We start from the raw sequence: 25,328 nt of genomic DNA, 5'->3' as shown, positions 1-25,328 counted from the left end.
TGTGTTTGGTAGCCATTTGTATATCTTCCTTGGAAAATGTTAGCTCAAATTATTTGTACGTTTTTTAAAAAATTTGGCTATTTGTCCTCTTATTGTTAAGTTGTAAGAGTTCTCTCTACATTCAAGACTAGACCTTTATAAGATAGATAATTTGCAAATGTTTTTCCCATTCTATAGGTTATCTTTTAATTTTGTTGATAGTATCTTTCAAAGCCTGAAAATCTCTGATTTTCATGGGGTAGAATTTCATGGAGAAGAGTTGAGTCCTGTTGACCAATGCTGGCTGTAGATGTTGCAGTTTTCAGAGCATCGCATTGATTTGCTGAGCATACTTCTCAGATGTAATGGTTTCGCCAGATGCAGAAAGCTGCAGTGGATCTGACAGGCAGAAGACCACCAAACAGTGACCATGACCTTTATTTGGTGCAAGTTTGGCTTTGGGAAGTGCTTTGGAGCTTCTCCTCAGTCCAACCACTGAGCTAATTGTTGCCAGTTGTCATACAAAATCCACTTTTTGTCACACATCACAATCAGGTCAAGAAATGGTTTGTTGCGTAAGAATAAGAGAAGATGACGCTTCAAAACCACGATTTTTTTTTTTTTTTCACTCAGCTCATGAGGCACCCACTTATCCCCTAAACGGCTGTAGAATCATTGAGGTTTGAGTTCTTTGGCAACTTCTCATGTAGTTGTTAGAGAAACAAGCTTCAGTGATTGATCTCAACTGGTCATCGTGGCCTTCCAATGTCTGGCCACTAAGCTCCTCATCTTCAAGGCTCTCGTTTCCTATGCAAAACTTCTTGAACCACCACTGCACTGTATGTTCATTAGCAATTCCTAAGACAACTGCTTTGTTGATATAGTGAGTTGTCTGCGCTTCTTTTACGACTCATTTTGAACTCAAATAAGAAAATCGCTTGGATTCGCTTTTTGTCTAACATCATTTCCATAGTCTAAAATAAACACAAAATAAACAGCAAGTGATGTCATTAGCAAAAAAAAAAGAAACCGGAAATGCCCATCAAAATTGTATATAATATGGACGGGTGCAGTGGCTCATGCCTGTAATCCCAACTCTTCGGGAGGCCGAGAAGTGTGGATCACTCGAGGACAGGAGTTCAAGACCAGCCTGGCCAACATGGTGAAACGCTGTGTATGTTTATGTCTCTACTAAAAATACAAAAATTAACCGGGCACTGTGGCACGCATCTGTAATCCCAGCTACTCGGAAGGCTGAGGCAGGAGAATTGCTTGAACCTGGGAGGCGGAGGTTGCAGTGAGCCGAGATTGGGCCACTGCACTCCAGCCTGGGTGACAGAATGAGACTCCATCTCAAAAAAAAAAAAAAAAAATATATATATATATATATATATACACACACACACACACACACACACTTCTAGAATATATATCTATATATTCTAGATACATATATCTAGAAGTTCATTTTATGATAGGGATATATATATATATAAAAACCATAATCACATTTATTTAAGAATGTATGCCAATATCAAATGGCACATCCCGACAATGTAAAAGCTGCAATTACACTTGCATCCACCTAATACGAGTTTTTTCTGGACTTCTGAATCTACTCCACTTATACCTATATGCCTATTATTATATCAGAATCATATACTCTTGATTACTATCACTTTCTATTAAGTTTTGAAAAAAGGAAATGTGAGTCCTCCAACTTTTTCTTTTTTATCCAAGATTGTTTTGGCTATTCAACTTTATCATGCCAATTTTATTATGCTAATTTTAATGTGAATTTTAAGATCAACTTGTTGATTTCTGCAAAGTCAGCTAGGATTGTGATAGGGATTGCACTGAATCTGTAGATCAATTTGAAGAGTATCGCCATCTTAACAATCAGGGCTTTCAATTTATGAACACAGGATGTCTTTCCATTTATCTATGTCTTCTTCAATTTATTTTGATGATGTTTGTAGTTTTCAAGTGTGGAAAGCTTAAGCTTAAACTTATTTTTGTTAAATTTATTCCTAATATTTTATTCATTTTAAATACAATTATTTTGTAATGAAATCATTGTTTTATTTCAAGTTTGGATTATTCATCGCTACTATATGTAAATATAATTTACTTTTGTATGTCAATATTATATCCTCCCACTCTATTGAGCTAATTTATTAGCTCTAATTTGTATGTGTGTATATATGTATGTGTATTCCTTAGAATTTTCTATGGACAAGATTATGTCATCTGCAAATATAGTTTTACTTTTTTCTTTCCAACGTGGATGACTTTCTTTTATTTATAATTTTATTTTATTTATTTTATTGCCTAACTACCCTGGCTAGCACCTTCAATAAAAAGTTGAAGTAGAAGTGGTGGGAGGAGATATCCTTGTCTTGTTTCTAACTTTCAGGGAAAGCTGTCAGTTTTTCACCAGTAAGTATGATGTTAATTATGAGTTTTTAATAGATGACCTTTATCAGAATGAGGCAGTTCCCTTTTATTACTAGTTTGTTGAGTGTGTTTATTATGCAAGAGTATTGGATCTTTTAAAATGCCTTGTCTTATTATATTGAAATTATCGTGTTTTTAAAAAATTCCTTACTTTGTTAATGTGGCATATGATATTGATTTCTGTATATTCAGTCAACCTTGAATTCCTAGGCTAAATGCAACTTGGTCATGGAGTATAATTATTTTCACATGGTGTTAAACTTTATTTATATTATTTTGTTAAGAATTTTTGTGTCCATATTCATGAAATATATGTTTGCAGTTTTCTTGTCACGTATTTGTCTAATTTTGAAATCAAAATAATACTAGCCTCATACAATAAGTTGGGAAGTGTTCCCTTCTCTACTGATTTTTGAAAGAGTTTTTCAGGATTGATGGTAATTGCTCTTTAAATGTTTGGTAGAATTTTCCAGGGAAGACCCTGGTGCTGAGCTTCCTTTATGAATTTTTTTAAAATACTAACTTAATATATTTACTTACTATAAGTCTGTTAGATTTTCTATTTCTTCTTGACTCAGTTTTTGTATTTAGTGATTTCCTAGGAATTTGCCCATTTAATCTGGATTATCTAATTTGTTTGCATATAGTTGTTCACAGCATTGCCTTATAATCCTTCTAATTTCTGTAAGGTTGGTAGTAATGAATCATCTTTCATTCATAATTTTGATAACTTGACTCCTCTCTCTTATTTCTTTATCAGTATAGCTAAAAGTGTCTCAATTTTATAGATCTTTTCAAAGAACAAACTTTTGGTTTTTTTTTTTCTGTGTTGTGTTTCTATTCCCTATTTTATTTCATTCTTCTCTAATCCTTAGTGTTTCTTTCCACTGTTTCATATGGGTTTAGTTTGCTCTTCTTTTTCTAGTTTCTCAAATTGACCAGTGAGGATTTTGATTTGAGATTATTCTTCTTTTTAATATGTATTAACACCTACAAATTTCCTTGTTTCTTTTGCTCTCTCTGCATTCCATAAATTTTGGTATATTATGTTTTCATATTCATTTACTGCAAAGTATTTTCTAATATTTTTTATGATTTATTCCTTGACCCCCTATGTGTTCATGTGTTCTCATCATTTAGCTCCCACTTATAAGTCAGAACATGCAATATTTTCTTTTCTTTTCCTGTATTAGTTTGTTAAGGATAATGTTCTTCAGCTTCATCCACATTCCTGCAGAGGACATGATCTCATTCTTTTTATAGCTGCATGGTATTTCATGGTGTATATGTACCATATTTTGTTTATCCAATTTGTCATTGATGGGACATTTAGGTTGATTGCATGCCTCTACTATTCTGAATAGTGCTGCAATGAACATATGTGTGCTTCATAATAGAATGGTTTCCATTCATATGTTTATATATCAAGTAAAGGGATTGTTAGGCTGAGGGGTATTTCTATTTTTAGGTCTTAAAGAAATTGCCATACTGTTTTCCACAATGTTTGAACTAATTTACACTCCCACCAACAGTGTATAAGCCTTCCTTTTTCCCCACAACCTCACCAGCACCTGTTACTTTTTAACATTTTAGTAATAGCCATTCTAACTGGTGTGAAAGAGTATCTCATTGTGGTTTTGATTTGCATTTCTCTAATAATCAACGATGTTGAACTTTTTTTATATGATTGTTGGCTACATGTATGTCTTCTTTGTAAAAGCATCTGTTCATGTCCTTTGCTCATGTTTTTATGGAGTTGTTTTTTCTTGTAAATTTAAATTTCTTAGAGATGCTGAATATTAGACCTTTGTTGGATGCAGAGTTTGCAAAAATTTCCCCTATTCTGTAGGTTATCTGCTTATTCTTTTGTTAGGTTATTTTGCTTTGCAGAAGCTTTTTAGTTTAATTAAATCCCATTTGTCAACTTTTGCTTTTGTTGCAATTATTTTTGGTGTTTTCATCATGAAATCTTTGCCCATGCTTATGTCCTGAATGGTATTGTCTATTAAACTAATATTGAAAATGTTCACAGAACTGGAAAAAAAACTATTTAAAAATTCATATGGAACCAAAAAAAAGCCCAAATAGCCAAGGAAATCCTAAGCAATAAGAATAAAGCTAGAAGTATTATGTTACCTGACTTCAAACTATATTACTGGGCTACAGTTACCATAGACCAATGGAACAGAATAGAGAACCCAGAAATAAGACCACATACCTACACTATTTAATCTTCAACAAAGCTGCCAAAAACAAGCAATGGGGAAAGTACTCCCTGTTCAATAAATGAAGCTGGAATAATAGGCTAGTCATATGCAGAAGAATAAAACTGGACCCCTTCCGTACAACATATACAAAAATTAACTCAAGATAGATTAAAGACTTAAATTAAATACTTATTTTATAAACTTTGACACTTAACTCCTTATCAGATATATAATTTACAAATTATTTTTCTCAATTTGTAAGCTGCTTTTACATTTTGCTAATTGTTTCCTTTGCTGTGCACTAGGTTTTTAGTTTAATGTAGTCCCATTTATTTATTTTTGCTTTTGTAGCCTGAGCTTTTGATGTAATATCCAAAAATAATTGCTGAGCCCAATGTGAAGGAGATTTGTCCCTATCTTCTCTTCTGGAGGTTTATGATTTCAGGTATTACATTTAGGTATTTTATCCATTTAGAGTTGATTTTTGTGTGTTGTGTCAAATAAGGGTACAATCTCATTCTTTTGCACGTGGTTATACAGATTCCCCAGTGCAATTTATTGCAGAGACTATCCTTTCCTTATAGTAACCTCTTGGCGCCCTTGTTGAAAATTAATTGACCATATATGTTTAGATTTATATCTGGACTCTCTATTTTATTCCACTGGTCTATGTGTCTGTTTTCATGCCAGTATTACATTGTCTGCATTACTGTAGTTTTGTGATATAATTTTAAATAATTAGGAGGTGTGATGTCTCTACTTTTATTTTTCTTTCTCAAAACTGTTTTGCTATTCAGGATCCTTTGTGGTTCAACACAAATTAATTGTTTTCTATTTGTGTAAACAATGACTTGTGAATTTTGATAGGGATTTTTAAAAATCTGTATATCAATTTAGGTAGTATAGACATTTTAATATTAATTATTTTAATTCATGAACATAGGGTATCTTTTCATTTATTTGTGAATTATTTAGTTTTTTATTAATGTTTTATAGTTTTCAGTGTGCAGTTCTTTCATTTCCTTGATTAAATTTATTCCTAAATATTTTAAAAGCATCTTTGATTCATGTTAAGCCAAATATACCACAGTGCTAATAGTCTACAGCATGTATTTTAGTAAATGCTAATTTTGTCAACAGTCTCTTACCTTTTATTCTATTGCTTAAGACAAAGTGGTCAGACATTTTTCCTGTGGGCATCAGATAAAACAATGCTGTAATTCACATTATGTAATTCCAAAGGAATAAAGCTGCCAGTCTCCCTCCCTGTAAAATTAAAATCCATGATCACAAGCCCTCCCTTCAAGTTAATTGGTAACTACACATTAGATTCCTAATGTAGTTAATATCCTGATTTACTGTTTTCCTCAATAAACTTAATTTCTCAAAACATACAAAATAAATTTAATGTTAATAATTCCAAGATAATTGTAAAACAGACCCTCTCCCTCACAATCCTCTCAGCCCGATGCAGTGGTTTTCACCTAAGGACATGCATGGAATCAAGATTTCTTTTATCGATTTACAATCTGGTACTGATATGACTCCCTCAAGCATCTCTTGTGTTAAGTTCTCATTTTTTCCAACTCAAATATGGATAAATTCCTTATGTTTTGTCTTTAATGCGTCCCACCTATACCAAAAGCTAAGATTTAAACATACATGAATCTCAAAAACACAAGTCATAAATGTAAAGCCAATGTAGCTTCATGTAATTCTCTGATAAATTAATATTTCTCCAGAAAAATTATGTTTGTGAAACTTAATGCATGTCCTATTGTCTAGGATTATAGTGCAATTCATAACTGTAGATGAAAGCAGGTACATATTGTTATGTAAGGGAAAGTAGAAAGTATTTAGATTTAAAGACTAGCTTCAAGATTGATTTACCTTTTATCTGAAGGTGTGAATTACTCATTGGCAGTAGCTTGGAATAAACTATGTGTTAACCATAAACACAACTGGAAGTTTTCTCAAAAAGATGTTAATATGACTATGATTCTCATATCTTAATAAATGTTAGTCAACCATGTGTAGATTCTTCTCTCCTGAGACTAGGATTTGAAGCATTTCTGTGTATTAGTAAAGTTTAAAAATTTATGGCTGTGGCAGCATCTTTTATTCTATTCAGTTTAGGTTTACCATGAATATTTTAAAATATTTTGATTTACCTTAAATATTCAAGATTTACTCCATGGCCTACTTCATGCGGTATAATTGACAACCTGTCCTACACTGAGTGTAGGCTCTAATTCTCACTTGTGAAATATATTTCACATTTATAATAGGCAATTCTCTAAGCAAAATCTTTAGCGTTACATTCCCAGCTATTCCATTATTTTTCTCCTTTCTTTGTATATTTCCAATCTGGCAGCCCTCCACATCTTTCTTAGCTATATATTCTCTTTCCCTCCACCAAGACCATTGAGTCTGCTTGATACTAGGGAACTCTTTAGGCTTTCAGGATAGCTTTTTCATGCTTTCCAATTTTAGCTCAGCTGAAGAATTCTTCTCCAAAGATTTCTGAAGAGAAACTCCTGTTCTGATCTTTCCCAAACATATGTTGAAATTCCAGTGGGAAGCAAAATCTTTACCCCCCAGGAGTTCCTCCATCCTCAAATGTTGAGTTTCTGCACCTTGGATGACCTGTCCCACTTCCATGCTAACAAGAATACCAATTTCTGCTTTCTTGCTATAATAAGGCATATCTCTACTTCACATATTTTCCTCCCTATTTAACCTCTGAAATGTATGGCCATTCCCACTCATTCTCTCTCATATGCAGGATTAACACTGTAGACTATATTTGAATTTATTTCATTTTGTTTGCACACTAATTTCCAAAGGCTTTTTACCTGAAGGAAAATATATTTATCTAGTGTCTATGAAGTCTTCTTGCAAACAATCCCTTTCTTCAGCATGACTTCCTCAACTGCACTAAGAATTTGTATTACACAGTAGATACTTGTTGACATAGAGTGGAAGTTGACTGCACTTCTAGAAAGCACCAGTAGTTCTTGCTCCATTCTACTCCGTGTTAGAGATCTACTAAACTGCTTTCCCCTCATCTCCAGGTAGCATCACATCTAGCTAACACCAAGCATGCAGTAAATGGCATGTCTGCATTTCTTCACTAGCCCAATGTTTCCATACTAGACTGAAAAAGCTGAAGGGCATTGATTTTTTTTCAGAATATATAGGCAAATATAAGTTGTTTCAAGTCATCTTATTCAAATGTTGTCTTTGAAAAGCTCAGCTTATATTTTTGTTGTAAATTTTTCTTTTTTTCAAAGAAAATGAACTAAGTATAATTAAAAATGTATTCCATTTATGTCCTATTATCCCTTATCCCCTGACTATTCCACCTGCTTGAAAATATTTTCCCAAGTGGCATGAAAACAATAGTGCCATACTTAATTACTACCACATCCTTACTTTTCTTTTCCCAGGGTAGCTGAGTGATTAACTTTTCCATCAGAAAGCCTTGAATTCAGGTCATGGTTCTCTCCTATTACAAGTTATGTGATTGTGGGGAAATTATTTAATTTCTCTGAGTCTTATATATAAAATAATTATCATCATGATTACTTAATTCATAAGATTACAATGATAATCAAGTGAGATAACCTGCACAAGAAAGTTAATGTCCCTCCACACTCTTTAAAGTAATTAATTATATCACCAAAAGGTGAATGTTAAAATTCTGGATTTCTAAGGCTTGGTCAGAAGACTTCTAGAAATTAATCTTCAAGTTTTAGTTGGATATTAATATGAATATTAATAAGATGATCTGGTGATTTGTTATACTCCTGATGACTGTTCATTCTTTTTACAGGATTAAGAGTCACAACCCCTGATGTCAGGGAGAATAAGTCCATCATTTCAAACATAACAGTAACAAGTGTTACACCTCCAAATGCTGTTTCAACATTGCAAAGTTCCAAACCCAAGAGTAAGTATGAGGATTTGTGCTGAAGTGTTAAACTAGTGTGTTGGATAAAACTAGTTTCAGAATGTTTTCCAGCATACAACTGCCAAGGAATTATATCCTGTTTAAATTGTCTCTTAGTCTCTACCCAATAGAATAATCATTTGGCAGCCTCATCTTTCACAGAGATATCCTAGCACACTGCAGCCACAAATGAATGGGTCACAACAAAGATTAATGCAAGACTGGGCAGTAATCTATGATATTACCTGGCACTAAAAGGACAGCTCAGCCAACAAATTAGACAACCTAGATGAAATGAGAAAATTGTTAGAAATAAATAAATTGCTAAAACTGACTCAAGAAGATATGGAAATCTGAAAAAAAAAAAAAACCTATAATGATTAAAGAAATTGAAATAGGAACTAAAAATATTCCTATAAAGAAAACCCCAAGCCAAGATGGCTTCAATTGTCGATTCTATAAAGTATTTCAGAAATAAATTATACCAACTCTTCCCAAAATCTTTTAGAACGTAAAGGAGGGGAAAACACTGCACAGATAATTATCTGAGGCTAATGTTACCCTGATACCAAAGCGAGAAAAGAATGAAAAGAAAAAGCAAGTAAAGAAAACTACAGACCAATATGGCTCTTAGACATAGATGCAAATATCCTCAATAAAATATTGCAAAAAATGAGTAGCAAGTAAAAAAGAATATAAAATATGAACAAGTCAGATTTATCTCAGAAATGCAAGATTGGTTTAACATATGAAAACCAAAGAAAGTAATACAACATATTAGTAAAATCAGTACATGTAGAAAGTGCATTCAACAAAATCTAACATTCATTCATATTAAAAACTCTCAATAAACTAGAAATATAATGAAATTTCCTCAACTTGATAAAGGGCATATACAAAAAGCCTACAGCTAACATCATACCTAATAAAGAAAGACTTAATATTTTCCCCTTAAGATCTGGAACTACCAAAGATGTCTGTTCTTATCAGTTTTATTCAACATTACAACCAGAGGTTTTAGACAGTACAGTTCAACAATGCATAATACATAGATACATTTAGATTGAAAAGGAAGAAATAAAGCATTTTTTATTAGCAGACTCATAATTATCTATGTAGAAAATTCAAAGAATTCACTATAAAACTACTAAAACCACTAAAGAGTGGTTTGTAGCACAGGATATAAAATATATAAAAGTAAATTATATTTTTGTATGTTAATAGTGGCAATCCAAAATAAAATTAAGAAAATAATTCCATTTTCAATAGCATCAAAAAGTATAAAATACATAGAAACAAATTCAACAATAGAAGTGAAAGATTTGTACACTTAACTACAAACTATTTTGGAGAGAAATTAAATATCTAAAGAGATATTACATCTTTATAGATTAGAAACCTCAACATTTATATGATAATTCTCTCCAAGTTGATCAATAATTGATTAATATATTTAATGCAATCCCTACCAGAATCCCAGTTTTTTTTTTTTTGTTTTTTGTTTTTGAAGCGGAGTCTCGCTCTGTCGCCCGGACTGGAGTGCAGTGGCCGGATCTCAGCTCACTGCAAGCTCCGCCTCCCGGGTTTACGCCATTCTCCTGCCTCAGCCTCCCAAGTAGCTGGGACTACAGGCGCCCGCCACCTCGCCCAGCTAGTTTTTGTATTTTTAGTAGAGACGGGGTTTCACTGTGTTAGCCAGGATGGTCTCGATCTCCTGACCTCGTGATCCGCCCGTCTCGGCCTCCCAAAGTGCTGGGATTACAGGCTTGAGCCACCGCGCCCGGCCCCCAGTTTTTTAAAATAAATTGGTAAGATGACCCTAGATTTGTACAGAAATAAAAAGGACCTGGAATAGTCAAAACATTTTTGAAAAAGAACAAAGTTGGAGGACACAACCCAATTTCAAAACTTATTCTAAAGCTATTGCAATCAATGGACCTCAGAAACATTATACTCAGTGAAAGAAGCCATACACAAAATATGACATGTGGTATATTCCACTTACAGTAAATATGCAGAAAAGACATTTTATAGGGACAGAAAGCAGATAAGTGGTTGCCTGTAGCTGGAGATGGGAGTGGGAATTGATTCTAAATAAGCTCACAGGAGTTTTTCATGTTGATGGAGCTGTTCTAAAACTGGATTATGTTGATGGTTGTACAATCCTACAGATTTACTAAAAATTATTACTTGTATACTTAAAATGCGTGCATTTAATGGTGTGTAAATCATATTTTTTATAAAACTTTGTTGAAAAGCAAAAGGAAAGAAAACGATGAGCCTAGCCAATCAAATTTTCTTTCTGAATAGTCTAAACTAGAAAACCCAATAAACAAACAGCAGGAGTTAGCTACAGGAATTGAAGCTGCAAAGTTTAGTAGTGGGAGTCTGCGGTAGTCATGGCAAATCATGTGCATACCTGTGGCATCCAGAAGCAGTTATTATGAGTAAACAGGATTGACAGAAAAGAATGGAGAGTATGTTGGGAGATGGGAATACCATGTGAGCAAAATTAAATTGTTTGTGTGAAGCAGAGAGAGAAATAGAAGCCAGAACTCCCATGATTTCTGATAGCTTTCCAGTTCCAGTTTCCTCACAACAGATACTTCTCACATTCTCGCCTCCATGATACAAGTAATTTGTATGTATAGTAAACACATTTGACTGGAAGAGTTAGGAATATAGGTAATGGATGCATTTTTGGTGTATCCATAGTCCTTAATAAGAAATAGCTACAGATGAATCATAGTGTCTAAGTCTTTTCTTGGGAAATCTCTAAGGTAGAAAGAGATGGCAAGTAGAAATTGTGACTGTCCAAGACCTACTCTTGTCTAGAAACTTCAGAAACATAATTTTTCTCTTTTGTATTATAATCATCTCAAGCACAACATACAGAAGTTTGCCCAGAAGGAGTCTAATTTCACACCATAATGGTAAACTAATACTTCTTTGTAATGAGACAGTCACCCCTTAGAGGAATTTGAAGAGCAGAATCATCTCTTCTTCATATGAATAACATTTTCATGTCGTAGTGGTTTGGTTTCTGATAAGTAGAACCTATTTTGTAAGTCATATATATCTAAAAGACACCTTTAGGAAACCAAAATTCATCTACCTAGAATATGATGGCTCCTATAAAATAAAAATAAAACTACTATATATACATCTGCAGAGTATATAGCAGCTTCTGGAAAATCAAACTCAAATAATTTGTATCCTGCACTAAATACTCACCCATTCAGTGACTTATGAGTAAGAAAATGTCATTCAGGGTCTGTGATTTATTAAACCTAGTACATGTCAGAAGTATGTGGTCAGCCCATGAGTCAATTAAGACTTTTAATTCCACTTCAATTCATGAAGTAGAATGCTCTCTGCATCTCAGTTCTGGGAACTGTTGTATTGATTTAGCTTGTAAACTCAGTTTAAAATGGCTTTCTTCCAAGTAGTTAAAAAAAACACATCAAAGTCATTTTCTTAAGAAATGAAACACTCTGGAAAGCAGGATAATGAAATAAGTGTTTTTACTGTTGGCCATTGCTTTTGTTATTTGATAAACAAGTTTTATACAAATTTTTAAATAATTTATTATTACATTTATTTCTGGGTCAGCCATTATTCCCTAGATTCCTCTCTTTTCTTAAGGTGCTTACTGCCCAACATAGACACTACTTGATATAATGAGATTGTACACATTTCCATTTGCCAAGTGATGAAACCAGTACCTCTCCCAGATTCCTGGTTAGGAGAGCATGACTCCCTTTCCACCCATCACACATAAACACATTTAGGATTAATGGATACTGGACAGAGAGATAGACAGAAAACAAAACAATCTACTGTTGGTTAAACGTTGAACAGCTGAAGATTCAGCTCCCTCTTAAACATCTGGGCAATGGTTCCTTGGATAAGAAATATCAGACAAATACATTGTGGGTATTTCATCTCAAGATGAAAACAAGTACAGGTTTAATTTAGAGTAGAAGAGCTAGTGAGATTTGTTGCTTTATTCCCTAGAAAGTTGGAATTCAGATCCAAAAAGAAGATCATACTCAAAACATTTCTCTCTAATCTTTTCCCATTCTCTTAGAGTGGTGTGTATTTTTCCTATTTAAAAGGAAACAAATTTCTAGAATCCTAGAATTTTTAAGATAGGACTTCTCATTAGTCTAGTGCTCTGACTTTATTATTTTTAAAATGTGGGATTTTTGAATTAAATATTATCTTATTTACTAAAAATCCTTCAGAGGATTATCTATGTACCTGGCATTATCCTGGATTGTGATAAGTCGTTGTATATTAGACAGATCATGCTATCATGAAATTTACCTTCTAGTGGATGAAAAAGATAAATAAGTTAAATATTAATAATTCAATATCAGTGATACTCTAAATAATAATAAAACAGTAAAAAAAAAAAAAAGCAAGTGATGATGGTAGTGCCAATTTTCATAAGGTGTTCAAAGAATCCCTCTCTGAACAAGTGCCATTTGGAAACAGAACTAAATAAAGTCAAGAAGTTAACATATGGATATTTGGGGAAGAGAATTCAAAGAGGAAATACAAAGTGCACAGGTGCTGATATGTGGGTGGATTTAAGTTGTTTGAATAAAGAGAAGTCATCTGTGGTTGAGTGGAAGGAATGAAGGGAAGAAAAGGTAGCAGATGCCATTAGAGCAGGAATCAGGGGTCAGTCCAGACAGGACCACGCAGGCCATGGTAAGGACAGTGAATTTTATTCTAATTGGACACACAATGTGATGGAGAGTTGAGAGCAGGGCAATGATATGATATTATTTACATTTTCAAAAGACCTAAATTGTAAAATGACTAGAAGAAAACCTAGGAGAAATGCTTCTTGACATTAGTCTGTGGAAAGATTTTTCAGCTACAACATCAAAAGCAAAGGCAACAAAAGCATAATTAGACAATTGAGATTGTATCAAATGAAAAGGCTTCAGTGCAGAAAAGGAAACAATCAACAGGGTGAAGCTATAACCTACCGATAATGGTTTGGCTGTGTCCCCACTCAAATCTCAGTTGAACTGTAGCTGCCATAATTTCCACGTGTCATGGGAGGGACCTGGTGGCAGGTAACTGAATCATGAGGGCAAGTCTTTCCCATACTGTTCTTGTGACAGTGAGTAAGTTTCATGAGACCTGATGATTTTATAAAAGGCAGTTCCCTTGCACAAGCTCTCTTGCCTGCGGTCATGTAAGACGTGACTTTGCTCCTCATGAGCCTTCAGTCATAGTTGTGAGGCCTCCCCAGCCATGTGGAACTGTGATTCAATTAAACCTCTTTCTTTTATAAATTACCCAGTCTCAGGTATGTCTTTATTACCAGTGTGAGAACAGACTAATACACTTATAAAATGGAAGAAAATATTTGCAAATGATACAAATGTTAAGAGGTTAACATACAAAATACATAAGGAACTCAAACAATTTAATAGCAAGAAAAACAAATAACCCAATTTTAAAATGGGCCAAGGATCTGAATGGATATTTCCCAAACAAAAGGACATACAAATGGCCAACAGACATATTAAAAGATTCTCAACATTACTAATCATCAAGGAAATGCAAATTAAAAACACAATGAGGTATCACCTCATACCCGTTAGAATGGCTGTTATCAAAAAGACAAGAGATAAAAAGTTCTGGCAAAGATGTAGAGAAAAGGGAAATCTTGTATACTGTTGATGGAAATATGAAATAGTGTAGCCATCGTGGAAAACTGAAAGGAGATCCCCCCAAAATTAAAAATATAGCTATCATATGATCCAGCAATCCCATTTCTGAGTACATATCCAAGGAAATTACATCAGTATATCAAAGGGATATTTAATTCTCATGTTCAACACAGCAATATTCACAATAGACAAGATATGGATTCAATCTAGGTGTCCATTAACAGATGAAGAGGTAAAGAAAATGTGGTATATATACACAATGGGATACTATTTTGCCTGGAAAAAAAGGAAAACCTGTCATTTGTGACAGCATGGATAAACTTAGAGGTTATTATACTAACTGAAATAAGTCTGGCACAGGAAGACAAATATTGCATAGTTTCCTTTACATATGGAATCTAAACATGTTGAATTCATAGAAATAGAGAGTAGAATGGTAGTTATTAGAGGCTGGAGAGTAGGGGGTTGGGTAGGGTGGGAATGAGAAGATATTGGTCAAATGATACAAAGTTTCAGTTAGACAGGAGGAATACTTTCTGGAGACCATTTTACCACCTAGTGTCTATAATTAATAATAATGTATTTTCTACTTTAAAATTACTCAGAGAGTAGACTTTAAATGTTCTGACCACAAAAAAACTAACAAGTATGTGAGATGATATGTTGATCAGCTTGATTTAATCATTCCACAATACATATATATATATATATATATATATATCAAAACATCACATTGTTCACCATATGTATATATATGGTGTACACACACACAAAATATTTTCATATACTGAAAATATTAGAGACATATACTGAAAATGCCTAGAGATGTCTATACTGAAAATGTCTTCATATACTGAAAATGTCTAGAGACAGAGAGAGAGAGAGCATCTGAGGGTAATGGGTCCAGCTCGGAGGAGTTGTCCAACTTAATAAACTAACTAAAAGAAGTCCTACAAATTCATGTAATTCTCAAGACAGAGAAAGCCAGAGAAGACTTGCCATCCACTGGAAAGTCAGTTTAATACTTTTTTTTTTTTTTTTTTTTTTAATGTGGATTTGCCTGCTTCTCTAGCTCAACAGTGAAATCTTTCAGGACAAAGAACCTCTTTCCATGCTGAACAGAGCCGCTAGCACCTAGAGGAAGGCTAAATATTTATGAGGTTTTACCATCAAGACAGAACATGATAAAGGAGTTTCAAACCACAAAAAGTGGAGCCTTCTGAGGAGACAGAGTTTCTTGTCTAGTATTGAATAAGTTTTGAGGAGTAAGCACCAGCTGCAAAGGAGGGAGGAGTCGTTTTGGGAAAAGGAAAACCGTGAGTGAAGGTCAATTGAAAAGAAGATAGAGTATGTTTGTTGTTGGAGTGCAGGCTGTTTTAAGGTCTTGGTTAGCTGTATGCCTTCTGACTTTAGGTCCCCCTTTTCAAACAATGAATTGACCTCACATCTTATGTTAATTAAATTTATAGATTATAAGTTATAAAATTATAAAAGTTATAAAAACTTATAAAATTTATCAAAAGTTACAAAAGTGATACAAGTTGAAAATTCCTTATTCAAAGTGCTTGGCATCAGAACTGTTTCAGACCTTAATGGATTTTAAGGTTGTATGCATTTTGTAGACACATTAAGGAATCATTTATTAATTTAGATTTTGCTGATTTTTTTGTATAATGGAGGCAATAATTTTGTGTTTGAGATCTCAAAGATTTCACTAGGCCCTTGGAAATATTTTAGGCCCCAGATACTGTTATCAAAGAGCCTAGCAGATAAAACAGCCCTAAAAATAAAATAAAATAATCTTATAAAATAAACCTCCCAACAAAGAAAAACTCGGTTCAGATGGCCTCACTAAAACATTCCACCAAAAATTAAAGAAGAATTAACACCAATCCTCTTCAAACTCTTATAAAAAAAAAAAGAGAGAGAAGGAAACACTTTTTGTTTTGTTTTTAATTTTTAGATAGGGTCTTGCCTTGTTGCCCAGGCTGGAATGCACTGGCACAGTCTCGGCTCGCCGCAAACTCCACCTCCCAGGTCCAAGCAATTCTCTGCCTCAGCCTCCTGAGTAGCTGGGATTACAGGCACCCACTACCATGCCCGGAGAATTTTTGTGTTTTTAGTAGTGACAGGGTTTCACCATCTTGGCCAGACTTGTCTTGCACTCCTGATCTCATGATCCACCCACCTTGGCCTCCCAAAGTGCTGGGATTACAGGTGTGAGCCACCACGCCCGGCCAGGAACCTTTTCAAATGCATTCTATGAGACTAAAATTAGGCAGATACCAAAATCATACACAAAAACTACAAGAAAAGAACACTGCAGACCAATATTATTAACGAATATTGATGCCAATACCCTCAACAAAATATTAGCAAGCCAAATTCAATAACACATGAAAAGGATTAGAGATCGTGTTTCAAGTGACATTTATTTGTGGAATGCAGGATGGTTCAACATAGGAAAATAGATCAATGCAATATACCACATTAACAAAATGAAGGTCAATAGCCACATGATTATCTCAATTGGTGCAGAAAAGTGTTTGACAAAATTCAACACCCTTTCAGGATAAAAATGCTCAATAAACTATAAATTTTTAAAAATTGCCCTGAAGAATAAAGTTCATATATGAAAAGCCCACAAGTGACTTTATAGTCAACAGTACAAAGTTGAAAGCTTTTCCTCTAAGATCAGGAACAAAGCAATGATGTCCACTCTCATCACTTCTATTGAATACAGTACTGAAAGTTCTATTCAGAGAAATCAGGAAAGAAAAAGAAATTAAAAGCAGCCATATAGGGAAGGAAGCAGTAAAATGATCTCTGTTCTCAGATAACATGATCTTTTTAATAGAAAACCCTAATGATCACACACACACACACACACACACACACACAAAACCAAACTAAATGTTGCTTAAAAAAGACATACAACAGTTAAATTTAAAAAAGTGAAAAGGGATATACCCTGAAAAAAATACATCTATATCAGAAAAAGTAGAATTTAAGGCAATAAAATTAAATCGAAATAAATAAGAACATTTCATAATACTAAAATACTTAATTTTCCAGGAAAATAAAACAAATTAAAACTTTTAGTTATTATCATATAGCATGAAAATGTATAAAGCAAAAATTTAGTGGAAAAGACAAATCCACAATTCTAGTGAAAATTTTAATGTACCTTTCTCATTAGTTGACAAAATATAGGTATTGATGTAGCATAAATCAATATAATTAACAAACTTAATTTAATGGAAATATGTGGAACACTGCACCTCAACTAAAGAAAGTGAACTATTTTCAAGTAGATAAGAATTGATTACTATCATAGATCATAGCCTGTGTCATAAAGCAAGTCTCAACAGGTTTTAAATGATTTAAATGATATAGAGTGTGTCTCTTGATCAAAGAGGAATTAATCTAAACATCAAAAACCAAAAGATAACTATATGCTCATAAATTTTAAACTATAGTAACTTATGTGTCAAAGAAGTAATCATAATGGCAATCAGCAAATATTATGAACTGAATGATAATAAAAATATGGAGTACCAAAACTTGTGCAATATAATTAAAGCCAATCTTACAGTAAAATTTATAGCTCTAAAACGCATATATTAGGCAGGAAAAAGAATGGTTCAAACTTAATTACTGGAACAACCATCTCAATAAGGCAGAGAAAAGAAATAATAACCCCCCCCCAAAATTGAAGGAAGAAAATAATAAAATATGAGTGGGAATTAATGAATTGGAAAGCAAATGTACTATAAAGAGGATCAACAAAAACTAATATTTTGAGTTTTTCAAGAAGAATGCATAGCAATAGAAACTAGATAAATTGGAGAGAAGAAAGACCAGAAAAATAAGAATAAAACATCAGTGAGGTGTGGGACAACCCAGGGGCCTAAGATACATATAATTCCAGAAGAAGATGTGAGAATGATGGGCAGAAAAGATGTTTGAAGAAGGGCCAGGTGTGGTGGCTCACCCACCCCAAAGTAGTTCTAACACTTGAGAGTCCAAGGTGGGCAAATCACTTGAGCCCAGGAGTTTGAGACCAGCCTGGGCAACATGGTGAAACCCTATCTTTACAAAAAATACAAAAATTAGACAGGCATAATGGCAGACATCTGTATTCCCAGCTACTTGGGAGGCTGACGCAGGAGGATTAATTGAGCCAGGGAGATCGAGAATTCAGTAAGCCATGATCATGCAACCGCACTCCAGCCTGGGTGGCAGAGTAAAACCCTGTCTCCAGAAAAAAAAAAAGAAAAGAACAAAAGGGAAGATAATCTAAGTGTATAAAATTATAAACCCATAGATTCAGGTAACTTAATGAGCCCCAAATTGAAGAAACAGGAAGAAAACTACACCAAAACACATCATAATCAAATCAAGGAAAATCAGAGATAAAGAGAAAATCTTGAACGAAGCTATTGAAAAAATGACACATTAAATAGAAAAGAACAATGATAAAAATTACAGCAGAGTCTTATCGGGAACGATGCATGCCAGAAAACAGTGAAACAACATTTTTAGTATTGGAAGCAAAAAAAAAAACTTTTCACCCAAGAATTCTGTAAATATTTTTCAGACATACAAAAGCTGCGAAATTCATGTCAGTAAAGACATTCAGGAACAGAAAAATATGGTACCAGATGGAAATTTCAATCTAAATAAAGGCATGGAGAGCATTTGAAATGGTAAATATGTGACCAACTATAAAAGACTTTTATCTCATTTTTAGTCTCTTCAAAAGACAATTTATTGTTTAAAGATAAGATAACAAAAATGTATGGAAGGTTTAAGACATATATAGAAACAAACTGTGTAACAATAGCACAAATGCCAAAATGAGAGAAAGGTTATAAATATACTGTTGTAAAATCAATAATGGAGATAAATAAAATCTTTAAAAAAGACTCAATCCAAAAGAAGGCAATAAACAAGAAAAAAGAAATGGAGAACAGATGGAAAATGTTTACAATGTATACTTAAAATCAATTATAATTTATCACATAAAATAAAATGGCTTAAACATTTTATTTATAAAAATAAGATTGTTAAACTGGATAAAAATCATAACCACTTCCCAAATATGTGCAGTACTCAGAAAACCCACTTTAAATATAAATTGATTAAAAACAAAAGACGAAAAGGTATACTCTGGTAAAACTAATTAAAAGAAAGTTGAAGGGACTACAATAATATCAGACAAAGAAGGTTTCATAGGAAGGAGCTTTATCAGGGATAAAGAGGGTTATTTGAACCTTGACTTTCTTAAAGAAAGTACAAGACACCAAATGTTTAATTAGTATTTATAGAAAGATCTATACTTTGACATCGTTGGTGACAGTTATCCGATATTCTCACCCGAAACACATTCTGCAGAAAAAGAAATTGTATGCTTAGCAAAAGAGGATAGTGACTTCTGTGTTTGAATTACTTAGAGCAGAAATCTCACAGTATCTTGATGATCTATATTAGTTTTATATTCTTGCTAAGAAAATAAGATCACAGGTTCCAGGGCCACCTATCTTTTGGTAGTGGGGTAGTCAGGGAGTCACCATTTAACTCACCACAGACCAGGTCCTTGCTTTAGCCCTCACTACACTTAGGTTTCATAATCCATGCATTTATCATTGACTATATGCAGAACTATGTTGGTAGGCACTGAGGGGTGATTCAAAAGAAGTGTCAATTGTCAATAACAAAGGTCCACACTCTTCAGTAGGTAAACTGTGGAGGGATTGAGTGTGAAACTTCCTCGTAAAACTGCAAATCTTTTTCCCTTCCTGAACTCTCTATTTTTTTTAATTTTATTTTTATTTTTTATTTTTTGCTAATGGCTTGAAAACATGATATTCTCATTAACTCTTTTTTAAAACAAAAAAAATTCCCATGCACATCCTCTTGGTTTCTGAGGATAGAAGAGAAAGGAAAGAAGAAAAGACGGAGGGAAGAAAACAATATATATGTATTTCTTGCTGGTAACTTAGTCATTCTGGTATCTACAACCAGATTTTAAAGGAGGTATCTTGCACATTGTAAGGGATTGGCAGGGAAGGAGAGGCTATTGCTCTTTTTCCCTTTACTGAATTGTAACTTGGCTGAGGCAAGAATGCAGAATAAGATTATAGATAGATGATACGTTGGGATGTGCAGAACTCCAATATGGAACTCTACTAAAGCAAATACTTTGATAGAAACACCTTTAATGGCTTTGCCAAGCTAGAGTTTCTTCTACCACAGTGTATACAATATTAGAGATTTGAAAACTGAAAAGATAATCTGGCTTCTCTTAATAACATTTATAATCAACCAGTATGCTATTAAGTAGGAATTGATATCATTTATATACAATAGATAGGTTATCAAATATATTTCCTTTTGCATAATTTATCTTACTTTAATATGGAGTTTATTTTTATACAAAAAGCAAAGATAATTTTATAAAAACCAAGTAGGCATTTTAGATAAGCTACTAGCTGAACATGAGAGTGGCCAACACCAGGTCTTTGTTCTTCAAGGCATCACACCCTTCATAAAATAAAAATTTGGCACCTCAATCATGCCAATAATAAGTTAGTTTATTGGTTATGGATAGTGATTATGATGTCAGATTGCTTACGTTCAAAAAGCAGCACAACTATTTATTTGTGCTGTGGTCTTTAATCCACTACTTACCTTCTCGGTGCTTCAGTTTCTTCATCTGTAAAGTAATTAAAATAAGATTATACTTCCACAGGATCTTTGTGAAGATTAAGGGAGATAAATCATGTAAAGAAATAGGCCGAGACGGGCGGATCACGAGGTCAGGAGATCGAGAGCATCCTGGCTAACACGGTGAAACCCCGTCTCTACTAAAAAAATACAAAAAACTAGCCGGGCGAGGTGGCGGGCGCCTGTAGTCCCAGCTACTCGGGAGGCTGAGGCAGGAGAATGGCGGGAACCCGGGAGGCGGAGCTTGCAGTGAGCTGAGATCCGGCCACTGCACTCCAGCCGGGCGACAGAGCGAGACTCCATCTCAAAAAAAAAAAAAAAAAAAAGAAATACACACAAACAAACACAATACATTTTAGTTCATTGTTTAGCCATAGTAATTCTCCTAAAAGCCAGGCAAAGTAAGTATATATGATACCAATTTCACAAATAAGGAAACAAGTTCAGAAACACTAAATGACTTGGCCAAGATTAAATTTAAAAGATTAAAACCCTGTTTATACACCTTTCACTATGCCACACTTGTTCTCATGACAACTATTGTACATAAAGTATCTAAATCTAAGGATTAAGAAAACAACTGGCTTCTAATTAGGTGCATCATGCACTTGACAAGTAGGTGTTCAATAAATATAAGACAAGATACTGACTGAATGAATAAATATAAACCTGCAATTCTAATCAAGGTTGTCCTCTTGCCCACTATGCCTGATTTATTCTTGAATGTGTATATTTTTCATTTGCCCCCTCATTTGTATATTTTTTATTCCTATTTTCCTCCTCCTTCCTCTAATTCTGATTCAAATTCTACACATTCATATTCATCAAGAACCTCTACTAGACTTTACCTTGATGTTTCCCACTACTTCATGAGTGTTGCTAGAGATGTATATCGTCTGTATTATTATATTTTAATGTTTTTCTTTAAATTGATGCACTTCTTATTCTTAAATTTTTTTGAAAAATAAACTACCATAAACAAAAAACCAGTTTTAATTGGCATAAATAAACAATAGCTATAAAAATCACTACTATGTAAATAAAAAAGTAAAATTCTAGCTAGAGTTTGTTCTTTGCTTGAGGCTCTGAGCTTGAGACATGCTTGCTCTTTAAAAAACTAAACTATTATAAGCAAATGTTAGATATTAACAACATATGTGCACCCAATTAAAATTTTAGAATTTTCTCATTCAAATAACCAAGCAAACTGCAAGAAAGCTGAAAAGGAAACAACTTTCTCATTAAATGTTTCAATCTTATTTAATGCTGCTTTCCAGTACTACCTTATAGAATCTCTCACACAACAATCTAGAAAACATTAGTTTATCTAATTACCCACCCAGCTTCAATATTTATTTTGTGAATTGCACATTTTGTCTATGAAACTTATCTTGGGACTTAATTATAATATTTCTCATATACAATTGAATTAGTTTATGTCATTTCAAGTAGGCAGATACAAGAGGACTCCTGATAAAGTCTTAGTCACAAGTCATGGTTTAGCCAGATGAGAAGTAATCTCGTGTCTAATGACTCAGTCAATGCCATATGGGGAAAGGATGAAGAGAATTTGAATTGGTTATAATAAATTATTCAACAGCAAATCAGTAGAGAATTATATATCAGAAGAGATGTGTATATTCTTTCTCTTGCACCTGTTAATGATCTTATCATGTTCTATGTGTAAGTTTGTTAGTTAGAAATATCCTGTAATATCCTTTGTGAGACAAGAATATTTAACAAAGTTATTTGTTGTATTGCTGTTCAAGATTTCTGATTTAAAAACTAAATGCTTGAGCAAAGTTTAACTTTGGATTAATGTGATTAGCATTTCAAAATTCATTTGCATTTCATAAGACTTCAATTTCATATTCAAAAATCAAACTCAACAAACAGATTGTAAGTTGCCAACCACCTTGATTAAACTTTGGGTCCTTATTAAACATCTCAGTTTGAGAATGGTTAACTAAGCACACTGCTAATTTGCTATTTGACTTTCCTGAGATTCTTTATAGATCAAAGCTTGGCCTTTTCTCAAAACACATGTTTTATGAAAGTTATAAATAATAAACAGGAATAATTGAAAATGTCTTCACTCATTAATTCCCACAACTTTAACCATATTCCATAGCACACATCTTTACCAAGCTTTTGTATCCACAGAACTGAGACCAAATTAGAAAGTTGTATTTATATGAAAATACTTTATCATTTTTAAAATATCTTGTTGATTTCAGGGAAAAAAAGGAATATTCTATACTTGATTAAATATTTGTGACTTACAGAATTTTGTCCTCAAAATATCAATGTATTCATTAAGATATATAAATGTCCAAACCTCTTACACTGCTCAATTGAAGGGTTTTGAATTGATATGTTTTATTAAGATTCAGCTACATCTTAATGTATAGTTATATTTCTTTTATTATGTCCCTCTAGAATTATTACACATTTTTGAAGGCTAAAAATATTCAAAGAAAGGATAATCAGAAGGTTTTGTCTTCTCAATGAGGTCTATCAAGCTTCCATTTGGAACAGTTTAGTGGAAGGAAAAGCTGTCCGTTTTACTGAAAGAAGATGAAAACTAGAGTTAACAGACCTGGCCTATATACCTGGTTCTTTCCTTAAGAAAGTAATTTTACTACCCTCAGCTAACGTTTACAGATTTGCAAAATGGAAATATATTATTTCCTTTAGAGGTATCAACTAATAATATATGAATCTGATCATAAAAGTCACTTGCAAATAGTAACTAGAATTATCCAACTAGGAAATTTTAAATAAAGTATTCATTTTTCTTTAAAAATTGAAATCAGGTAGGTAGAATTTTTTTATATTATTATTTTCTACTGTCATTCATTATATCCATATGTTTCTACTGGTAAGCACTGGAATCACTTCTCTGAACAAGATAAGAAGTCTGCCCCCATGGAGTTACTTCCTGACAGAAAGTAATAATTTTTTAAAGACAAAAGTAAAATGTGGTAGTAATAAAAGTACTGTTGAAGGAATGCAGCAATGAGATGGAATGATGTGAAAAGGTCTGGGGAAACAATTTAGTGAAGGTGGTTGGGGAGACTTCTCTGAACAGCGACTTCTGAGCAGAGTCAGAAAGCAAGCGAGGAAAGAAGGAAGGAAGGAAGGAGGAAGGAAGGAAGGAAGGAAGGAAGGAAGGAAGGAAGGAAGAAAGAGAGAAAGAAAGAGAGCAAGAAAAGAAAGAAAACCACAAAGCAGAAAGGGCCTTGTGCCTTCAATCTGCCACAACAAAGCCACGAATTGGAGTACAGTGAAACAGGGCCTGAATGGTTGGAGATGAGGTGAGGAGTAATAGGAGCCACTGGAGCAGTGAAGTTTAAATTTAAAAAGATTTTCCTAAGCAGCTATTGCAGGTACTCAGGGGAGAGATATAGGTGCTGGGTGGACAGTAGCGGAAAAGGTGGTGAGACTTGTTTGAATTTGGAATACATTTTGAAACTAGAGCTGATAAGGGTGAGAAACATAGGCGACTCAAGAAAGGTTCCTAACGTTTTGTTTTGTGCAACTGGAAAACAAATAGCACCATGTATTGATCCAAGAAAGCAAGGGAAGAGACAGATTTCAAGATAACAGTCAAGAGTTCTGTTTTGGGTATGTTAAATTTAAGATACTGATATAGAGAGTCAAGTGACTATACAAAGGAAGCAAGTGGACTTTTAAAAATGTCATTATTGGGCTTCTATTTGTTCCAAAATTATTTTCTGTATTTTTCATGTGCCAAATCTTGAAAATGCTCCATGGACTCAAAGGTGTTGAAGTAATCTTTGATTATAATTCTTTTGAATGACTTCCCTTGCAGAAACCTTTCCTGGACTATATCATAAAATAATTCCTTACATTTTAAAAGTGTCTGTCTGAACTTCGCTGCATATTCCCCAGGTCATGAAATGCACCATGACTTAGTAGGATTACAGCACGTGGCAACCCCATTCATTAAGCACTTACTGAAGGATTTTTGTTTTCTATGTTATCTCAGGATATTCAAGGTGTGAGGTTATACCAGATCCTATAAAGCAAGACTCAGCAAACTATGGCCCACAGGCAAAGTTGAATACCCTGACTTTTTCAAAATAAAGTTTTATTGGCACACAGTTATTCCCATTCTTTAAATATTGTGTATGGCTGCTTTCACATCAAAAGGCAGAGTTGAATAGTTACGACAGATATTTATGGCCCGCAACACCTAAAATGTTTGGCCCTTAAAGAAAAAGTTGGTTGAACCACTTTTTCTTAACAACCTTCTCAGAAGTTTCCTGTAATCATGAAGAAGCA

The 25,328-nt window shown here is 33.6% G+C and overlaps 1 protein-coding gene across 3 annotated transcripts in view; it reads left to right on the top strand.

The window, feature by feature from the left end:
- Positions 1-25,328, top strand: part of EMCN (endomucin) — a 122,264-nt gene that overhangs the window by 42,916 nt on the left and 54,020 nt on the right. For all 3 annotated transcript variants that reach the window (XM_033178376.1, XM_033178366.1, XM_033178361.1), the window contains one exon: positions 8,479-8,595. In XM_033178376.1, the coding sequence (XP_033034267.1) occupies positions 8,479-8,595 (117 nt within the window). The remainder of the gene's footprint in view (positions 1-8,478; positions 8,596-25,328) is intronic.

The sequence above is a fragment of the Trachypithecus francoisi genome, unplaced genomic scaffold (genome assembly GCF_009764315.1).
Source record: "Trachypithecus francoisi isolate TF-2019V2 unplaced genomic scaffold, Tfra_2.0 Contig01566, whole genome shotgun sequence".
NCBI classification, from domain to species: Eukaryota; Metazoa; Chordata; class Mammalia; order Primates; family Cercopithecidae; genus Trachypithecus; species Trachypithecus francoisi.
The sequence above is the reverse complement of the archived record's forward strand: the minus strand, read 5'-3'. Positions and strand labels throughout refer to the sequence as shown.